Source organism: Aulonocara sp. 'chitande type north' Nkhata Bay, linkage group LG19 (assembly GCF_057382095.1).
Source record: "Aulonocara sp. 'chitande type north' Nkhata Bay isolate Kocher_YH1m ecotype deep benthic linkage group LG19, A_spYH_male_GT1.1, whole genome shotgun sequence".
NCBI lineage: Eukaryota > Metazoa > Chordata > Actinopteri > Cichliformes > Cichlidae > Aulonocara > Aulonocara sp. 'chitande type north' Nkhata Bay.
The window spans coordinates 26,675,163-26,696,652 of NC_141362.1; the positions used below are offsets into that span (position 1 = coordinate 26,675,163).

The 21,490-nt window shown below is 40.4% G+C and overlaps 1 protein-coding gene across 4 annotated transcripts in view; it reads left to right on the forward strand.

The window, feature by feature from the left end:
* The first annotated feature begins 459 nt into the window (after positions 1 to 459).
* rcan3 (regulator of calcineurin 3) overlaps positions 460 to 21,490 on the forward strand; it is a 50,857-nt gene continuing 29,826 nt past the window's right edge. Inside the window, exons 1-2 of one of the 4 annotated variants that reach the window (XM_086274321.1) lie at positions 460 to 599; positions 2,173 to 2,438. In XM_086274321.1, the coding sequence (XP_086130447.1) occupies positions 2,229 to 2,438 (210 nt within the window). In that variant the 5' untranslated portion in view covers positions 460 to 599; positions 2,173 to 2,228. Of the gene's footprint in view, positions 652 to 2,051; positions 2,439 to 21,490 lie in introns of all 4 variants that reach the window. The other 3 variants (XM_086274320.1, XM_086274319.1, XM_086274322.1) reach the window with 3 other exon arrangements.

Consider the following 21,490-nt stretch of genomic DNA (forward strand, 5'->3'; position numbering starts at 1 on the left):
ATGTTAGACATCCCTGATATAATGTATATCAATGCCTCTATTTGACTTTGGCCTGGAGCCACAATAATACCAATATTATCGTATTATAGCATGCAATCTGCTTTTGAATTGATAACCGTTGTAAAATCTTCAGAACTACATTTCACTAGTTAAAAGACACAAAGCTTAGCTACTTTATTTTGACTGAGCAACAGGTAGATAGAGGAAAAATAACAGCAATTGATTCTAGAAACACTGAAATGTGTATATATTCAGCTAAAACATGCAGAAGATAGCAAAGCGATCCTTACTGACTGATATGACTCTAAGAAATCCTTCTGACCCCATACAGCAGCGGATTTTGTGCATCTTTGCTGCTTGGCCGCCACCAATCATGAAGCTGCTGTAGCGTCCTCCCCTTTCAGCACGTTGATTGGTCGCTGCGAGCATACGCGCATATTTGATTGGCCCCACCTGCGGATCCAGACGGTGGAAGTAGGCTGCATCGGAGTGAAATAATCCAGTAATAACAAACACCCACGTTTCCGTCAACAGCCTCAAAATAAACACGAACAGCTTCTATTTGCTGCGTTTAACAAAGTCACCGGAAAAATCCTGATGTAAGTGCGCTTGCAATGGGTTGTTTCGGTCGCTTTCGCTGACAGTAGGGAGGTGAGTGGAAATATTTGCATGGGACGCGATTACAGAGGGAAAAAAATAAAAGAGTAACTTCATCCTCTGCGCGCGTCTGTGTTTGTGTGCTAACTTTTGTATAAAAATTGAAATTTGTTGAGGCTTAAAAACAATCTTTGGTATCGATAGCAAAGTGCTTTAACGCCAGAATCGTATTGTTTATTTATTTATTTATTCATTGCACGAGCTTTACGTAATGTCCAGGGGTTTCCTCTGCGTACACCCAACGCAAATTTTGATGTCACGATCCTCTTAAACAACAGGGAGGAGATGTTGCCGGTTCGCTGCCGTCGTTTTTACCATTCCTGTCTTGCTACAAGGAAGTTATATTGAAACAAACTTCCTCGTCGGTGTTATTTTAAATATCTGACAGTTGGCTCTTTTTTTTCTTTTTTAGATGTTGGCGTTTTATTGTACTTAAAATATTCACAGGAAGTGTCATCTTGTGGTGTATGTGTATATTTATACCACTAGATGGCACTCTTACCTCAGTGCAGCGTTGGCGGTGCTAACCATCCCCCCTATCCATTTCTTTTCTTTAATATAATTATTTAATTTTTCATATAAAATAAGAGGAAAACTGTAAGTCAACCACAAGTAATTTATATGTACCTTTTTTGAAAATTAAACTCTTTTTTTTTTTGAGGGCTTCTTCACAGTTAGTGATGGTTAAATAAATATTTTATGCCTTATCTTTCTTTTTTTGTATGATTGAAGAGATTATTTTGTAACTGGGGTCAAATAAAGTCAGCATCATCTTTAAAATATTTGGTAATAAAATTTGACTCGAAGCCAGAGTTATCATAGTTTTGTGTTTCCTAATTAGTTTTTGTTTTTATTTCAATTTGTCTTCAGTTAGTTTCATGAGTGGGTTTTCTTATTTCAGTTTAGTTTTAGATTCGTTTTTATTAGTTTCAGTGTTAGTTTGAGTCTTTTAATTTTTTAATTATTGCTGTCTAATTATTATACGAGGGAATATGTCTGATTCAAGATTTAGGGAAATCAGTACAAGTGCTAGAATAAAAACACACAACAATGAGCAATTCTGTAATAGCATTGTATTAAACTAACAGATCCTAAAACTGAGGATATTTCCTCTTTATTTTTATTTTATTTAAGTTACTTTTTCCAAGTTTCAGTAGTTTTAATTTTCTTCAAAAGTTTAGTTTTTAATTTTACCTTAATAATTAGTCAAGTAAAATGATTTTCACATCTTAGTTTTAAGTTTAGTCTTAGTTAGCTAATAACCTTGCTGGGAGGGAATGGTATAATTGAACTGGGAGAAAATATAACCTACAAATAGGATGCAAACCTTTTTCTTTAATTTATCCTGTTTTGCTTTTCTTAATCTTACTTTCCCTTTCCATCCTACCACTAAGATCTAGTTAAACACCCGCATCTCACTGTCACCTCACACTAAGCCAACTTTTACACACACATTCATCCAGCCTCACCAACTTATCTTCCAAATTCCAACCCCCAAACCTACCCTGTTCCCAGTCCCCATCCTCTGTCATCTCCACCCTTCTGTCAGCAGCTGCCTAAAAGCCTTCAAAATGCTGCGAAAGAGCTCCAAGGCATGGAGTAACGGCTCAGAGGCCTACAGCAGTGATCCCGAGGAGGATGATGAGGAGGAAGAGGACATGATATTTGGAGAGAGTGATCAAGACGGCATGGTGGAGGAGATGATGGATCTGAGCGACCTTCCCACAGCGCTCTTTGCGTGCAGCGTCCACGAAGCTGTGTTCGAGCAGGACTTGCACAGGGTGAGCTGCTGCAAAACGCACTTTCTGGGCTGTGTCTTTGTTTTGCGTGACTGGGTGTTTATGCGTTTGAGTCATCTCGCTCAGTGTGTCAGCCCGTCCAAGACTTAAAGTCTGGCAACACGTGCGCAGTTGTCATCCTGTCCAGTCACGGTCTCAAGCTGCGCTGCTGATTGCTCAACCGCAAAAGCACACGCACATATGCACACCTGATGTTGCTGTTTGTTTGCCAGGGAACACGAGTGCAGAGCAGCAGATTACAACATGACATGCACAGAATCATGAGCCACACTCAGACTTGGCCCATGTGGTTGTGCATAACATTCAGGCATCATCTCATGCATTGTATTATTTATATTACAGATCTCATGCATATATGATGCAGACACAATTATATGGAATTGTGTCTATGCACATGCATACTGTATATATTCAGTTAAGGCCTCTTTTGAAAGTGTTGCCTTTCTCGTAGCTCAGCAGAACAGCAATACGTGCTATCAGTGGATCCTATTTGCTGGAGGAGGATACAAAGTAAATACTTTTAATTTTCTGCCCTTTAATCCAATTACGCTGCGCTGTCATCCCTCCATCCGTCCAGCTGGCATCGTTACATTTCCCTGTCTTCAAGTCTTTTTTCTGTAAGGTCCATCCTCTTGGTCACCCAAAACTATCAAGCTCATCATCCCCTGATCACAATCTACAAACTTTCCTGTTAACTTTCTTATCTGTCTTACTTTCTTTAAATACCTCCCTCCTCCCCCGTTCTGTGCTTCTTCGTAGCCTTCTTTTTTTTATCCTCTCTATGTGTATAAATGCAAAGCAGAGAGGCTAAATCTGGCGCATGCACCAAATCCCTTTAAATGAATCACTCCTGCTTTGTGAGTTTGCTGTTCGTACACCCATTGCTCCTAGCGCTCGAGTCCACCCCCTTCCCTTCCTTTTCGTTTTGCCTCCTCACTTCATTACGATTCACACTCCAGCTTTTAAGTGGAAATACCACCCACACACCCTTCAGTGAGACCCTGTCAATAGAACGTTCTCCATATGTTTCAAATAAATGAGCTATGCTAAATATAGAACTTTTTGAGGTTTATTTAAGCCTTTAGAATGAGGGCACAAAGAGATATGAAATAAAAAACAGGTTGGGTGTGGTATTTTCAGAGCATGAACATGGATTTTTATGAGGTTGTTTTTAGCTTGTAGCTGTGCTTTTTCAATTTTACACACACAACCACACACAACCTGTAAATCGTGTTAAATTTGGAAGATTTCAGCATTTGCCTAACTGCTATAAACTTATCTAAATGTGTTGTCAACATTCAGCAGGAACATAGCAACCTACATTTTTGTGTCTTTGGGCTCTTGGCTTTCTCCCAGCTCCGACATTACCTTCTGTTTCTGTTCTCAAAGGCCTGCATGTAGAAGGGATGGGCTGTTGCTGTAATCACACTGTGCTCTTCTAGAGAGGAGAGATGGCTACTGAGACAGAGAAACATTTGCCTCCATGTTTATGAGAAGCTCTTAGCACACTGTAAAAGCCTTTTTCCTTTCTTCTGCATTAGTGAAAAGTAAGTAAAACCTAGTGGCACACTTCCTCTTTTATCTGCACTATTTTTTGCTCCTGACCAGCTTTCGGCTGAAATGGAGAGATGCCTCCAAAGTGTTTGGATTTTTTAGTTTTTATAGGAAGATCAGCTAAGGTCTGACTGGCTCAGCTCATGTCTCCACTAATCCTCGGCTTTATTATTCATTTACTAATTTAAATGACGCGTCATTATTAATACAGGACTGCACTAATACACTTAATGATTTAAACGATCATGCATAGCACTCATATCATCATGTCAATTAAAATACCTAATGGGCCTTTCTTTATCATTCTGCATGTGTCATTTATAAAGTTAGATTCATCATTTACGCTATAGGCAAGTGACCTTTATTTGTTAAATTAATATGTTTTAAAAATATTCCAAAAGAGGACTTTTTTGTCAGTTGTTCATACAGAGGATCCAGTTTGGTATTTCCTAGTTTTCAATGTCAGAGAGAACATCTTAGTGTTCACGCTGCAATGTGCTCTTAGAGCAGCTTCTAATTTTGAAATGATTCATTATCTGCTGTAGAGCACCCACAGAAAGCAAGTGTGTACAAGGAGTGAGGGAGTGTGGGCAAAGTAACAAGGCAAATGGGTTTCTGTGCTTATGAAGGCAAAGGTCAGGGGAGCCGTCATGAGCTGTCCCCCATAGTGCCTAGCGTATATCAGGCCTAATCAGCACCGAGCAAAGCTTTTATTGCTGCTTCTGCTTCTGTCAGCCTGAGCACTCCTCACTCCATAACCAGTGCGATCAAGCAAGTAGCAGCTGCAGTGCAACACCAAACAAAATGTTCTTATCTTGCAGGCAAACAAATTTTGTTATAAGATTAATGTAAATTATGCGTGTTAGATATCCAAATAATTATGTTAACAGCAGGTTAAATGTTACATGTTTTTTCGGCTACTGATACTAACCTACCCACAGTGAATTATGAGATGCCTCTGAAGTTTGTCTCAGCTCTCCAGAGCTCTCTAATTATTCTCATCTCGAGCTGCAGTAAACACATGTCCTCAGCAACAAAGCCAGAAAGAGCCACACGGCACTGCAGTACCTACCCAGCAGAAAACGGATGGACAGTAAACATTAGCTTCTAGTGGCAGGCTGTGAACATGATAGTGGAGCATTTAGAAGCCCCAAAGATGTTAGTGTTAGACATCGATGGGGGCGGAGTCAAGCCAAAAAGTAACTGAGTATTAGACTTATAAACTTGAGGGACCATAAATGGAGCTCCAAGTGTTGCATTTGCAGTTTAATTCATTATTTAAGTATTTATTTAGCTGAGTAGTATTCATCTCTGAAAATAATCTCTCATTTTTTCTCTCCTTTTTCTCCATGTCTTAGATGTCACCTTTAGCTAACGGACACATTGTGTTCCAATTTCCAAAAAACATCTCTGTGTTTGCTGATATTAAAAATCTGCACTCAAAAAAAGAAACGTTTATGCTTGCTCCTGTTCTGTAGCCTGGCTTTATTGAAGCCTGCAGCATGAACGCAGGAGGGGAAGGAAAAGGGACGTGTATGAATGTGCAGGCAGACCCGTGGGGTGACATTACTTTCTAATTTGCTGAGTATCTCCCTGACATCAGCTGGAAGGAGCATCAGGCTGCAGCACATGAAAAATGAACTTGCTTTATATTCATTATGTATTAAAATACTTATCAGATTTAATTACTCATTAATTGAAGGTGCCAGAATGATGTTCCAGAGCTTTATGGCCCGCTTTAACCCTAACATGAGCATTGCTTCTAATTTGTTGAAACTTCGTTTTTGTTCATACAAAGGGGCCATCCAGTTGGCACAGCAAAACATGTTAACCACTATTAGTAACCACTTTATCTTTAGTGCAAAATTTTCCAGGCTGACCCTCTTAGCAATGCATTAGCAATATAGCATTGATGTAGTGCTCTAAGTATGTGAAAAGTAAAACTCCTCTCCTCTCACACTTTCTGTCCCACTTGAGTGCAATGTGTTTGATAGTGTGACTCATGACTATATGTATATATAAATATATGTATGTATGTATACATACACACACACAAACACACACACACACACACACACACACACACACACACACATAAATATATATGAGGATAAAGAAAGACAACCCTTGTGCAGAGTGCCGCTGAACCATCGGGACTAAAGATAGTAGGGTGCAGGACTGGAAAAGTGTGAAGTAAAGTGAGTGTGAGTATGTGTGTTTATGTAGTACACATACATACAGTGTGCATGCAAGTGTATAGTAGTGATATGTTTGTATGTATCAGACTGCAGTCTATTTTTGGCTGTCGGTCCCAAAGGGTGAACATGAGGGAGCGGGTACTTTGCAGGCTGAAGGTCAAACACGATGCAGTAAAGAGAGAGTGAGTGCCCCCGGCCCGCTACTCCTGCTGTGGCCTGGATATTATTCTGGTACCCCTACTGGAGTGATTCTGCGGCCTGGTGTGCTTGTTTTGCTTTTGTGTGTAACAGGGAAGAAAGCGGAAAACAATTTAAGATGACAACAGAAAGCATAATTTGGCTAAACAGAGCTGGTGATGCATTCAAGTGTTTGAAAAGATGACAGTGTTTTCTTTTGCAGTGACAGGTTTTAGTCACTTTTAGACATTTTTAGACTTTAGTATCTACAGAAAGCTGAACACACACACATACCTTTTCTTAAATGCTAGTTTATGGTTGCTGCATTAGGTGTTGTTTTTTTGTGGCAACTTTGATGATTCTGAACCATTTATACTGGCACTTGAGTTGCACTACACACTCTGCAGTCTTGTCATGAACAACAGGTGTCACCACTCAGTAAACTTCCATTAATGAAGGAGTCCAACAAGGAAACAAAGTGATTAAGGAGGTTTTTTCAAAGAAAGTCTCATCTTTTCAAACTGTGTGTGTGTGTGTGTGTGTGTGTGTGTGTGTGTGTGTGTGTGTGTGTGTGTGTGTGTGTGTGTGTGTGTGTGTGTATACACTCATGCTTGTTTTCCTGTCTAATAGTAGACCATTTTATTGCATGTACAGCATTGTACATATAATACTGTCTTTTAATTTCTTTTTGTTTTAGGATGAGATATTTATTGAAACTAATGCAAACATAAATCCAAACACTGTATGTAAGGCAAAAACAGAGTTTTTACATTTCTATTAGAATCAGAGTCAGATATTTGATATGACCATCTTTATTCTACAGAACAGCCTGAACTCTCTTAGGCAAGCGCCTGTCATTTCTTTAAGTCATTTCTTTAAGTATTCGCCAGGCTTCCTGAAGGACATTCAAAGCTCTTCTTTAAATGTTTGCTGAATTTTGTTATGCTTTGTCAAGATGATCCCACGCTGCTTCAATAATCAGGTCTAAATTTGAATTTATCACTCAATAGGACCCGTTGCCACTGATTTTCAGTCCAGTTCTTGTGTATTTGGCATACCTCGTCCTTTTCTCCCCGTTTCTTTGCCATAAGAATGGCTTCTTCACACCCACCCTTCCACTGAGACCATTTCTCCATGAAGCTTCAGAGAACAACCAACACTAGCTGAATAAACTGAGGGAGCAGAGGGATCTATCAGGTTCTGTGTCAGGAAATGACTTTTAGATGCTGTTCATCTGCCGTAGATAGTTTTTATAGGGCTGTCATTAATTATTTTTTGCTCCATTTGTACATTTGTACATTTAAATAATGAAATTGAAACAAATTGTGTTTTTTTTTATCACAGGCTGTTGAATAATACAATTAAAAATCGGCTCTTTACTAAGTTGTCTGTTGACATAGCACTGGTTTAGCCCTTGAGTTAGGGACTTGAAAATGGTCAGGGGCAAGGACTGGACTGAAAATGAATGAAAAAGTTTCAATTAATCAGTAATAAAACTTTTTAAACATTTAAAATTCAGGTGAGTATTTAGAAGAACGTGTCTACAAGTAGTTTGACGCTTTGCTTATGTTTATGCATATGCACTGCCCTAATGTCCACAGTGTAATATGGGCATATAAGTACAAGAAAAAAGAAAACAACAAGCTTAAAATTAGGCCGTATCTGTACTAAATCATTGTGCAAACTTCTGGCAGATTTCAACACTGCTCTGATCCTTAAAACAAAGTCTGCTGACCCGGTTTTAGTTTGAAAGCTTTGAGGTGTTGTTTTAAATCTGGATGAAAACATATTTGTGTGCATGTAAGCCCAGGACAAAAAAATCTTCAATCATCTGCTTTGTGGAATGACAAGGGATCCCTGTTCGCTTGTGCATAATGACAAATATGGAGCTAAATTAGAGCTTGAACACATGAATAGCATTAGGGGTTAAGAGGTTTGATTACAGTTGCATTAATTTGCCAGTAGATTTTCCCTTAGGCTCTTACATTGATGTGCTTGACTGATTAGAAAATATGAGCGAGAGAAAGTCTTCTGTAAGCCATCCTGTCTGTGAAGGGTTTACTGTGTCATCAGGAGATGTTGCTTTTACAAAAATTAAACAGAAAAAGAAATCTTTGGCTGTAAACCCTTTGTAATCACCAGCTCTATTGGAGATGAGAAAAGGTGATTAGTAATTATAATTTGATTACATATTTCCTAATCTAAGAGTAACAGATTATCATTGCTAGTTTAGTGCCATAGCCATCAAATTTTTAATTTTACTGCTTTTATTTTAATATTTCACCTTCATGAATTTACTAAGACAATCACTTAAGCCCATAATGCAAATGAGAACAAATATATCCACTAATTAAATTGCATTGTTATGATCCACTGTGAGCTTGTTAAACTGTTTTATGGGCTAACCTGTAAAGGCTGCACGCAGAAATATTTTGTATTTTCTAATTAGTTAATTATTTTTTTGGACTTTTTGACTTTAATTCTGTTTAGTTTAATTAGTTTCCAGAGCAGTGTTTCTGGTCTCAGTTTAGTTTTTATTGTGTGGAAATGTTTCGTTTAATTTTTCTTACTTTCAGCGATAGTTTTTTTTCTTTGTAATTATTATTTTATGGCAGGCTTGTGTCAGAGGCAAGATTTGTTTAAAAGCAGTACAGGTGTCACTTTAAAAACACAGAACATTTGAACTCACAGTCTTATAGACGACCAAAGTCTCAATAAACATGTTGATCAGTCTCTCATTAGGCAAATGTGAATAGAATTTTACCAGACTGACAAATATTAAAACTAAGATTATTACCTCTATATTTTTATTTTTAGTTTGTTTTCCAAGTTCACAAAATTGCTTCAGTTAGTTACATTTTTTTGTCAAAAGTTAGGGTTTTTTGTTGTTAATTTAATTTTTTTACAGCTAGTTTTAGTTTTTTTTTCTCTAGTTAACTATAATGACCTCTTCTGTAACACTGTAAAATGCACTCAAACCTCTATACAAAGAAACACAGTTCCCTAAGCCCTTCTCAGATGTGGTTTTATTAAGATCTGTTTGATATTTACATGGATCAGCTCCCTTTCTGAGTGAAATTAAATTTGCTGAACTGTTTTGTTAAACACTGGGGACTCATTTTCCCCTAATACCATTTAACAGGGTCAAATTGTTGTGAAATAATTTGAGTGTTGATTTGACAACAAAGGCGGTGACACCGTAATCAACTTTTTGATGAAGTCTTATGAAGGAGGCTTGAAAATGGTTGGTCTCAGTGGAGCCTTTATGATTAAGATGATACAGCTGTCTGCTGATGGTAATGGGTGTTTTAGCTCTACAAACCTAATTGTTGATAGTTGAGACGCTCTTGGGTGTACAAAACTCTTTGTGAGAACTGGATGACCATTGGATGATCAAGCTATGGAAATAAATATTATTACTGAAGTTATTGCAGTTGAGATTTTGTCACAAGATATGATACCTACAGACAAATGTTTTGTTCTTCACCAATGTGGTCAAAATGGTCATTGCTACAGGCGGTTGCTTTGTAGTGCTAGTTTCTTTCACTGACTCCTTGTTAATTCTGAACACTTCTTTCTTTTTGCCCTTTTCCTTCCTAAAGATATCAAAGTGTCACGTCTGAGGAGTATCTCCTGTTTTTGTTCTTCTTTCTGTGGTCAAGAAAAAAACAGAGGTGACCACTGGAGTGTTTTAACAGCCCAGTATAAATGGAGGGATGAGAAACAGTGAAGAACAAAGGTGCAAAATGTTGTTGTTAGTATGATTATGAGTAACTTGGATATAACTGACAGCTCTCCTCATTCTCCTGCCTGTATGCTATCTATCTTCCTGTCATAATGGTCATGGATTCATCTAACCAGTTTAGCATTCCTCTCTTTTTGTTTTTCCCCAACTTCCTATTATACAACTTTGTTCTTCACAACTGCAGCGTCTTTGAAATCTTCCAGGCTTTTACAGAAGCTTGTTTTTGGACACTCTTTGTGCCGATCCTGCGGTCCTTCCAGATGTCCTGTCTGTTTGGTTTCTTCTCTCTCTGTCAGGCTTGGCACATGTCTTCGTGCGGATCTATTTCTGCCTTTGGGCCTTTCTTTCTCCTTCACTTCCACTACTCCAGGCTTTTCTCTCACAAGTTTGGGGAGGTGGATTGTTTTGCCTAAGGGATCTGTGGGGTTGCTTTTCCTCACAAGATGGGGGCCGCAGATATTTTATGACTTTCGCTCTGTGTTACCATATGTCTGCTCCACCGACAGCATGTACTGTTTGATAAGATGTGATCTTTCATTCTTTGAAGATTGGTGGACTTTGGGAGAACCTTCTCTTTATTTCCTTCCTGATGGCGAAGGTTTTGGTTCTCTACTAGATGAGACAAAACAAAAAGCAAGGTTTGCCATTTTTAAAAAATAAATAATACTTAGTACTAAATAATAATTATATCATAATTATAAATAATAATTATTTTCTCAGGACTATCCAGTGGCCTTGTAGATAAAAGAGACTGGAGTCAAAGTTTTAGTCAATTCATAATTAAACTGAAAATAAGCTAAAAAAAAAAGAAAAAGATATGGCACTGGTGGTTGTTACAATTATTCAATATTGAGATTTATTCATGAAAATGAAAAATGTGTTTGTACTTATGCAATATCTATTTTCTTACAGTAGTTACATCAGTTAATACAGTAAGAATTTTTTTTAAAAACTGTTGCAAATGTGTTCAGTCTCAATCCTCACCATCCCGTGATAATGGATATGGCAGTATGTATTGGGGGGGGGGGGGTAAGTGGTCCGATCTGTTCCAATTTTTAATTAAGTCACTAAACACCAATGCTTCAGAGGGAAAAGCACTTTTAAATTTTAAAAAAAATAAAGGAATCAGTTTCTGAGCATCAGGAGACCCTCTGTGTGCCAACCACATGCCTGATCGCATCATCAGAATTCCCTACACAGGTGAGTTGTTCAGCTCCTTCTTGTAGCTTCCTGGATTGCGGGTATGCAGTAGAGCTGGTGTTTGCAACATCCTGCAATTATGAAGTGCATCTGTGAAAAAAGTATGTTTGTTGGCTTTGCTGTGATGTTGCGCCTGCTGTAAAAGGGTCGATAGAGAGGAGCAGCAACACTCCCGAGTAAAAAGATTCAAACTGACCTGATCACTGCATTATTCACAAGTTAAAACTTGTGGTCCAAGATGCTGTAGAACACATTACAAAGTCGTTTTCACATTTTTGCTAACTCTCAAAACTATAAAAGTTTCATGCTGGTCTTAGTAGGTCTTAGTAACTGTAACAGAGCCTCCTTATCTGTGTGGACACATTAACAGATGTGGTTAAGAGAGGGGATGCAGATGACATTCCCCAGGAAAGCAAAACAGTCCATCAAAGCAAACTGCAGCAGATATTAACTTATTATTTTTTAAATCATTTTAATGTTTTTGAAATTTAACATTATTTCATGTTAGAATTGAAGTAAATAACAGAGCTGGGCATGTTGCATGAAGTAGAAGGGAGATTTAATGCTGACCTGTTAAAACATTTGTATCATTACGTTTGATTAGAAAACATGAGGCTGCAAACACATTTAATTCATTAAAAGTTTTTACAATATTGTGTAATGTTACAATATTCTTGTTAACACCGTGGTTGTATGTTTAAGTTCTAAATATGATTAGTTGACGCTTTTAATTGGACAAAATAAGTAACTTTTTGTGCTCATTACTTGTGGAAATTCTTTAGCACTATCGTTTTATTCTTTTTTTCATTTAATCTTACTTGTTAGGTTTATATTTGAATTTGAGAGACAAGTGGTAAAATATCGTAATATCTCCAATGCCACATTAAAAATATCTTAGCACATAAATGTCATTCAGTTACCCTGCGATTTAATAAATCCCACAGCTAATCAAAGCCACTTACATAAATCTGTGATGTAATATTTCAAAAGCTCAAACATGAATATATCTACTTACATCCTTATATACCCTCATCATGGACTTGTTTTGCTGTTTTGTACACCGCCTCCCCCACACCTTCAAAAGAGCTTAGTGGAAATAATTTTTAGCTCTTTGATGTGCGATTATGACTGGTTTTATGTGTGGCTGCTTTGATGAAAATGATGGCTTTTCTTCCACACACGCATCTCGCCCCGCCCTCGCCTACTACACAAGGCTTGATTATGACACTCTAAGATTTACTGTGCTATGTAAGACATTGTGTTATTTGTTCTTAGTCATGCTCTTGCGATTCTATTTAAATCCAGATTATTTTGCGGTTCAATCAGTCTAAAAACAGAAATGTACTGTGGGTGATTTCAAGAATAGCAGTCTCAGTACAACAATAGAGTATGAGCGCCTTTTTAACTGATGCAGAGTATAAACGGACTCTTATGAACGAGGAACAAAAGTAATCATGCAGTCCGTGAAATTGAACAAGGCGATTGCTTTTAGGCAAGAATGTGTCAAATTAACGAGCCGAAACAAACCCATAAATAAATAAGAAGTTTAGTAAAGCTGATAGTGAGAAATAAATGAAAAGATGTTATAACATTATAATAATGGAAAGCATCCACTGTGTTGTATATCCAGGATGGTTACTTGTGCCTAGTTTTAAAGACTTTGTTTATATCCTCCATATTTTAGATTTTTTTACTTTTTCACTTGCTTGCATAACTTTTCATTGTCTTAATGTAACCACCAGCTCCCCTCTGAGTTTGCTTTTGAAGCATTATTGTTGGAGGAGAGTTGGAGCAAACGGCATTTAAAACGATTTCTGTATACAGAAAAGGATTATTGATGCTGTTGCTGATGTTTTGTCGTGGAGTATGTTTTTGTTGTGTTTCCTTTTGTTTTGGTCCCTTATTTAGCTTTGTTTGTTCATTTCTGTTCCCATCATTGTTCGTTCTACTTTTCACCGTCTCCATCATGCTGCCTATTGGCTGTACTGTGGCATTCTGTTGTACGCTTTTGAGCATTTGTTGCTTTGATAATTATTTGGTTGTGTGAAATGGATCTTAAACTTAAGCATAAACATTTCCTACTTTATTTAAATTTAGTGTGCTCAGTCTACAATCTCATTGCACCAGTGCACCACTTGTGCCCATCTCAGCTGCCATTAGAATCCCATAGCTTTCAATTAGATCTGAAAGAATAGAACGCTCTTCCATCCTCTGGTGAACAGTCTTATGATTTCTTTCTTTCTCTTTGTTTGCTTGCCTTGGAAAATGATACCCATTTCTCAGAATACAATGTTTTCTTCAAAGCTTTGAAACTGCCTCGGGTCCCTCCCTGTTCTTTCTTCTTCTTCTTCTCCTTTGTTATGTTTCCTTTAGCAGCGTTGTTGCCTGCATATGGGTCAACGAGTCCGCCTAGCCCAATCCAAAGATTTGACCTGATTTCAAAGCAATCAGTGGAACCATCGGCACGTGTCACTCTGTGTTTCCTCCTCCTCTCGCTCTGTCTCTGTCCTCCCCACAGAGCTATACGGCAGCTCATCTCTCCAGCTCCTAAGCTGCTGGACGGGGTTAAAATGTTGAACAGCTGCTGGTGGCCCACCAGATGTGGGCTGTGGACCAAAAACATACTGTGCAGTCAGTTCTCATATTTGTTATGCAGTTTGCAAAAAGCTTTTTTTTAAATTTCATTTCTTAACAAATTTGCACATTATTAGAATTGAAATGCACCACACTAAAGAATGTATTTAATAAAACATGGTTAATAGATAACTATAAAAAGCTATTAAGTCGAACTATAAAACTAGGAATGACTGTGACCAGTTGACTAGACAAATAAATATTTGCTGCCCTTCCTTAGTCGGTTAAAATTATTATTTCTATTGTATTAATGTATAAAAGCAGGTAACTGTTGCGTCTAAGATGCTACAATACCACCATCCATAGCTACATGCCCAAAAGATGCTAAATGGGAAACAATTGAATGGGAAGTTGTTAACAAACAAGCTGATAATACTGATGACAGTCATGGTAACAATCATAGTTCTGCAGCACTCAATTCAGAAAATTGATATTTGTAGAGTGTCGGTGCAAAAATCTTGAGCAGTGATTTATTAAAACGTCTTCAAAAATACATGGAAATACAATATATAAGGAAAAAATAGAATTTGAACAATTCTAACGAGCTTCAACACCAATCGAACTCCTTTATCTAAGCTTTCTTGTAATTTCTTTACGTAGTCTTCAGGAATAGTTCTCAGGGCTTCTTGAACAACATTCAGAGCTATTCTTTGGATGTTGGCTGCCGTTTGTAGTGTTCTCTGTCAAGATGATCCCGCACTGTCTGCTTCAATAATGTTGATGTCCGAGCTCTGGGAAGATCAATCCATTACTGATAGTGTTCCATCCATTGTGCGGTTTTCTATCCAGATATGCTTTTATTGTGGTGTGTTTGGGATCATTGTCAGGCTGTAAAATGAAGCCATTGCAAATAGGATTCTTCACATTTTTAAGGACACACTGTACACCATGCCAACACATGCCAAGTTTGGGGGTAATAGAGTAGGTCTTTGAGAATCAGCTTGTTAATGCAAAAATACTATTTTATGCTGGTAAAACTGTGTTATCTTAGCATTTTTCCATAGATTTACAGTTTAAAATGGTTATTTGCTAAGTCTGTTATGTGTAGACACAGCATTGGTTAGGTTAGGTGAGTTGAGGTTGCAGATGCACAGCAATTGTGGTCAATTATGAAGGAGTTTAAATAGCATTCCATATGTAAAATGTAGAAGTGGATATGGATAAGAGTGCCAGCTGAGCCTTCAGCTGATGTCGGCTAGCGCTGAGATCAGCTAATTTGCCAGGATTGCTGTTGCTTTGGTGTATCGTTATCTCACAGGTTAATGTTGGCACGGCTATTCTCCAGATAGGTACATTAGAGAATTTCAAGATGTCAAATGTGCTTTCAAATCTATGACCACTACATATTTAATGACAATACATTTTAAGGGGAAAAATGAATAATTTAAGAGTAACTTTCAAAAATGCTGATCTGTCAGCAGCTGTCATCAGATTTTGATTTATCTAGCTAAATCTTGATTGTAAGTACACGATATGAGCTTTTTTTTACACCTGAACCCTACCCAGGAGTGCAGTGCACATATTGAAATTCTGTTTGCATAGGTGCAGATTTCCCATGTTAACAGGCTCATTTCTGTTAATTAGGAGAAAATAGTTACAGTCAGATTTGACCTTTGGGAGTTGTGCCTATCACTGTTAATTAAAGTTTGATTGCCAGAAGTCATGTAAAACTCTCGTCTATCAGCATATTTCACATCTGAATGACTTCAGCAGCTTCATCATCCTCCCCTCAATTTTCTGAGCTCAATTGCAGAATTCAAACCACCAGATTAAAAAGAGAAAAAACGTTTGGGGCTTTGAAGCAGTGTTGATGGAGGCTACTTGTTTTCGTCATTTCTGTTGTGTGCTCATCTTCAGGTTTTGACGCTGTACTTTGCACACAGCAGGACCTTGCTCTCTTTCACTCTGTTTCACTCAGCCCCTCACTACTTTTATTCCCTCTACACCAGCTCTGCCTCTCTGTGCTATTCTTTTCTGCCTCATGCTGTCTCACCTACACTCTGTAGATCTGTCTCTCTGCCCTGTAGACATTCTTTTATCCTCCCATCCCTCTGTCTCCCTCTGGCTCCCTGCGCCTGTACTTGGCTGCTTGCTATAAAAATAGCTTGGCCTAGATTACAGCAGCTGCATTGGCGCTGGCACTACAGTTGGTTTGGCTGGGCCAAGTGAGGTAGCCTGTTGTAATAAGAGGTTGGCAGTGAAGAGATGGAGTGCATGTGTGTATGTGTACATGTGTTTGTGTGTAAACATATACTAACGCGTGTCTTTGTGTTCATTTTTAATACACAGGCAATATACAGTATACTGTAGATTTGCATGCAGTTATTAGAGTTGTGCTTGTGCAGAGAAGCGTTTGGTTATATATGTGCATGTGCATGCATGTGTCCATACTATGAGCATGCGTGTATCAGCCCACCAATGGTGATCCACTGCCCTGATTCCTCCCCCCCCCCCCCCCCCCCCCGCTCCACTGCAGAGCTCCACTTCAGAATACAAATTGTGTTCGTCAGTGAGTCTGAGACAGTGTCTCATCCTTTGAGCATCTCTGCTGCCTCTCCGTCCACTCCTCTCCTCATCTCTTATGAAGTGCATTGTGCACATTAGAGAGAGCAATAGCTGGATTGCTATCCTATTGACTGCACTTTATGTGATAATTGCATGTATAACCGCTTATTGGTCATAAAGAAGCGAGGTTTAAGTGAAAGACAAAACACATTAGGTTACCAGGGGTTTACATTTCCTAAATCTAACCGTGTTCTTGGCATGTATCTTTACACTTTATATTTAGACACTGTTCTGTCAATATCTGCCTACAAAAAGAGACAACCGTACTGCAGCTTTTACTGTGTCACTACTAAATTAGCTGCAGCTTAAGCAAACAGATTAAACTTGACAGAATATTTCTATTTTAGGAGATGTACTTTGGAGTTGCTGGTGGACATATTTTGTTACCTTGCCAACAGTCTTTAAGTGAAGCTAAATTTATAGACCGCTGCCGGAATCCACATATTAACCGTACAGATGTAAGAGTGGTATCGGTTTTCTCATCTTGGCCTCAGGAAGATTTTTGTATGACGTGGAATTTATGGAAGCATATACATACAGCGTACCTCAGTAAATTGAATCTATAAAACAGTGCTGACCATAACAGCATTGTTACTTATAGCTAACAATAGACCAGAACATCTTCAGTTCTGCTGTTAACCCTCTAAATTGCCAGCATTTGAAAGGAAAAAATGAAAAACGTAGTGTTCCTCAGGTTTTTTCTTTCAGATTTTTATATAAGCCTTTATATTTTCCTGCACAAAGTCTTGTTTGGGCTCTCTTCATCCTGTGAGATCTAACAGAGAGAATTGTGAATGAGGAGAGAAGAATTGAGAATGAGGAGGAGCAGAGCTGCAGAATGAGGCCAGAGAGGAAGAAAAGTGCTTCATCATCCGCGGCGATCCATCCTACTTATCAGCTGCGACAAAACAGATCAAAGGAAGCTGCGCTTCGGTAGCCGAGAACAACACATGCAGTGGTCTGCACGGTTTGTTGATGCCAGTGGCTACAGCAGCGCTCCTTTAACCTTGACCCACCCACAACATTCATGTGAACTAATTATTTAGCTCTGATTTTGCACCATTCCTTACTGCCTTTAGTCCTTATTTTTAATTTAACAGACCTGATTCTACTCATATGTGTTGTTTCTGTACATTTTCTTCTTAAACATAAATTTTTGGACATACTTTTAAATCAAATCCCCATTAGATATATATATATATATATATATATATATATATATATATATATATATACACCCAGCACGCCCCTGCGGGCGGTTTATCCTTCAAGCTCGGGTCCTCTACCAGAGGCCTGGGAGCTTGAGGGTCCTGCGCAGTATCTTAGCTGTTCCCAGGACTGCGCTCTTCTGGACAGAGATCTCCGATGTTGTTCCTGGGATCTGCTGGAGCCACTCGCCTAGCTTGGGAGTCACCGCACCTAGTGCTCCGATTACCACGGGGACCACCATTACCTTCACCCTCCACATCCTCTCGAGCTCTTCTCTGAGCCCTTGGTATTTCTCCAGCTTCTCGTGTTCCTTCTTCCTGATATTGCTGTCATTCGGAACCGCTACATCGATCACTACGGCCGTCTTCTTCTGTTTGTCTACCACCACTATGTCCGGTTGGTTAGCCACCACCATTTTGTCCGTCTGTATCTGGAAGTCCCACAGGATCTTAGCTCGGTCATTCTCCACCACCCTTGGGGGCATCTCCCATTTTGACCTCGGGACTTCCAGGTTATACTCGGCACAGATGTTCCTGTACACTATGCCGGCCACTTGGTTATGGCGTTCCATGTATGCCTTGCCTGCTAGCATCTTGCACCCTGCTGTTATGTGCTGGATTGTCTCTGGGGCATCTTTACACAGCCTGCACCTGGGGTCTTGCCTGGTGTGATAGACCCCAGCCTCTATGGATCTTGTGCTCAGAGCTTGTTCTTGTGCTGCCATGATTAGTGCCTCTGTGCTGTCTTTCAGTCCAGCTTTGTCCAGCCACTGGTAGGATTTCTGGATATCAGCCACCTCCTCTATCTGCCGGTGGTACATACCGTGCAGGGGCCTGTCCTTCCATGATGGTTCCTCGTCTCCCTCCTCTTTCTTGGGTTTCTGCTGCCTGAGGTATTCACTGAGCACTCGGTCAGTTGGGGCCATCTTCCTAATGTATTCTTGGATGTTCGTTGTCTCATCCTGGACTGTGGTGCTGACACTCACCAGTCCCCGGCCCCCTTCCTTCCGCTTAGCGTACAGCCTCAGGGTGCTGGATTTGGGGTGAAACCCTCCATGCATGGTAAGGAGCTTTCTTGTCTTTATGTCAGTGGCTTCTATCTCCTCCTTTGGCCAGCCTATTACCCCAGCAGGGTACCTGATCACGGGCAGGGCGTACGTGTTGATGGCCCGGATCTTGTTCTTACCATTCAGCTGACTCCTCAGGACTTGCCTGACCCTCTGCAGGTACTTGGTGGTTGCAGCTTTTCTGATCACTGTTGCCGTATTGTAGATCAGCTTGTTAGTGTCGGTAATCGTGGTTGTAGGTATTGCCCGTAGTGCTGCATTAACATCATCTAGCAGACCTTCTGAGGGAACTTCACGTAATCTTGGTAACCGGCTACGCGGGATCCAGGTTTCAAGCTTGGCCATGATCCTATTTTTCAGGTCAGTTCCTCTCGCACTCAACGATCCTTCTCCTATCGCACTTGGGGCTATGTACCCAATCTCGGGTGGGGGTGATGATATCTCCCCCCTGACCTGGCGTCCTGACTCCTCCTTGCCGTAGCATTTGTGTTGTACCTCGTCAATCTCTAGCTGTGAGAGCAGTCCCTTCTTTCGAATGTTGGAACACTGAGCTACTAGTTGTTTCGCCGTCATTGTGGATGTTGGGTATCGAAGAATCCATAGGTCCCTCATCCTATTCATGTAGCCCCTTCCGCCGGGGTTACTTGCATAGTAGCATTCCAACAACGCCCTGTTTTCGTCTCTTGCCCACCGATGCCTTCTTGTATATATATATATATATATATATATATATATATATATATATATATATATATATATATATATATATATATATATATATATATATATATATATATATATATATATAGCGCAGCTGGATAGCGGATAGCAGCTGGATAGCGTAGTGGTTAGACTACACGCCTTTGGAACAGAGGATCGCAAGTTCGATTCCTGCCTGGGGCGTCTGTATCCAGTAAGGGTCCTAAGGCTAGACCCCCTATGCTAAGCGAGCCTACCGCAGACATGAGCGAGACAAATAAATATGAAGGCATGCCGGCTCGGACGTCGCCCGGATCAACAAGGTCCGCGTCAGGGCACCCTGACGAAAAGTGGGCTACTGGAACAAGTAGGCATCGGTGGGCAAGAGACGAAAACAGGGCGTTGTTGGAATGCTACTACGCAAGTAACCCCGGCGGAAGGGGCTACATGAATAGGATGAGGGACCTATGGATTCTTCGATACCCAACATCCACAATGACGTCACAAAGAGTCTCCAGTATGAAGAGTTGGACAGCACCAGGGCCCGACATGGTTCATGCCTACTGGCTGAAGAAGCTGACTGCACTCCACAAATGAACCAGCTGCTAGTTAACGAGAGACACCCGGAATGGCTAACTGAAGGCCGGACGGTCCTGATCCCCAAGGACCCCAAGAAGGGACCGGTCCCCTCCAACTACCGACCAATAACCTGCCTCAGTACTACATGGAAGCTCCTGTCAGGCATCATATCGGCTAAGATGAACAGGCACATGGGTCAATACATGAGCGGGACACAGAAAGGAATTGGCAAGAATACCAGAGGCGCAAAACACCAGCTACTGGTAGACAGAACAATCAGCCGAGAATGCAAGACCAGACTGACCAACCTGTGCACTGCCTGGATTGATTACAAGAAGGCCTATGACTCAATGCCCCACAGCTGGATACTGGAATGCCTAGAATTGTACAAGATCAATGGGACCCTAAGAGCCTTCATCAGGAACTCAATGGGGATGTGGCGTACAACACTAGAGGCCAACTCCAAGCCCATAGCACAAGTCACCATCAAGTGCGGGATCTACCAAGGAGATGCTCTGTCCCCACTGCTGTTCTGCATAGGCCTGAACCCCCTCAGTGAGATCATTAACAAGACTGGCTACGGATACCGACTACGGAACGGAGCAGTTGTCAGCCACCTCCTGTACATGGATGACATCAAGCTGTATGCCAAGAGTGAACGAGACATCGATTCACTGATCCACACTACCAGGCTATACAGCAATGACATTGGAATGTCGTTCGGACTGGAGAAGTGTAGTCGGATGGTATCAAAGAGAGGGAAGGTAGTCAGAACTGAGGGGATTGAACTACCAGAAGGCAACATTGCAGACATAGAGGACAGTTACAAGTACCTGGGGATCCGGCAGGCAAATGGGAACCATGAAGAGGCCGCTAGAAAGGCTGCAACCACCAAGTACCTGCAGAGGGTCAGACAAGTCCTGAGGAGTCAGCTGAATGGTAAGAACAAGATCCGGGCCATCAACACGTACGCCCTGCCCGTGATCAGGTACCCTGCTGGGGTAATAGGCTGGCCAAAGGAGGAGATAGAAGCCACTGACATAAAGACAAGAAAGCTCCTTACCATGCATGGAGGGTTTCACCCCAAGTCCAGCACCCTGAGGCTGTACGCTAAGCGGAAGGAAGGGGGCCGGGGACTGGTGAGTGTCAGCACCACAGTCCAGGATGAGACAACGAACATCCAAGAATACATTGGGAAGATGGCCCCAACTGACCGAGTGCTCAGTGAATACCTCAGGCAGCAGAAACCCAAGAAAGAGGAGGGAAACGAGGAACCATCATGGAAGGACAGGCCCCTGCACGGTATGTACCACCGGCAGATAGAGGAGGTGGCTGATATCCAGAAATCCTACCAGTGGCTGGACAAAGCTGGACTGAAAGACAGCACAGAGGCACTAATCATGGCAGC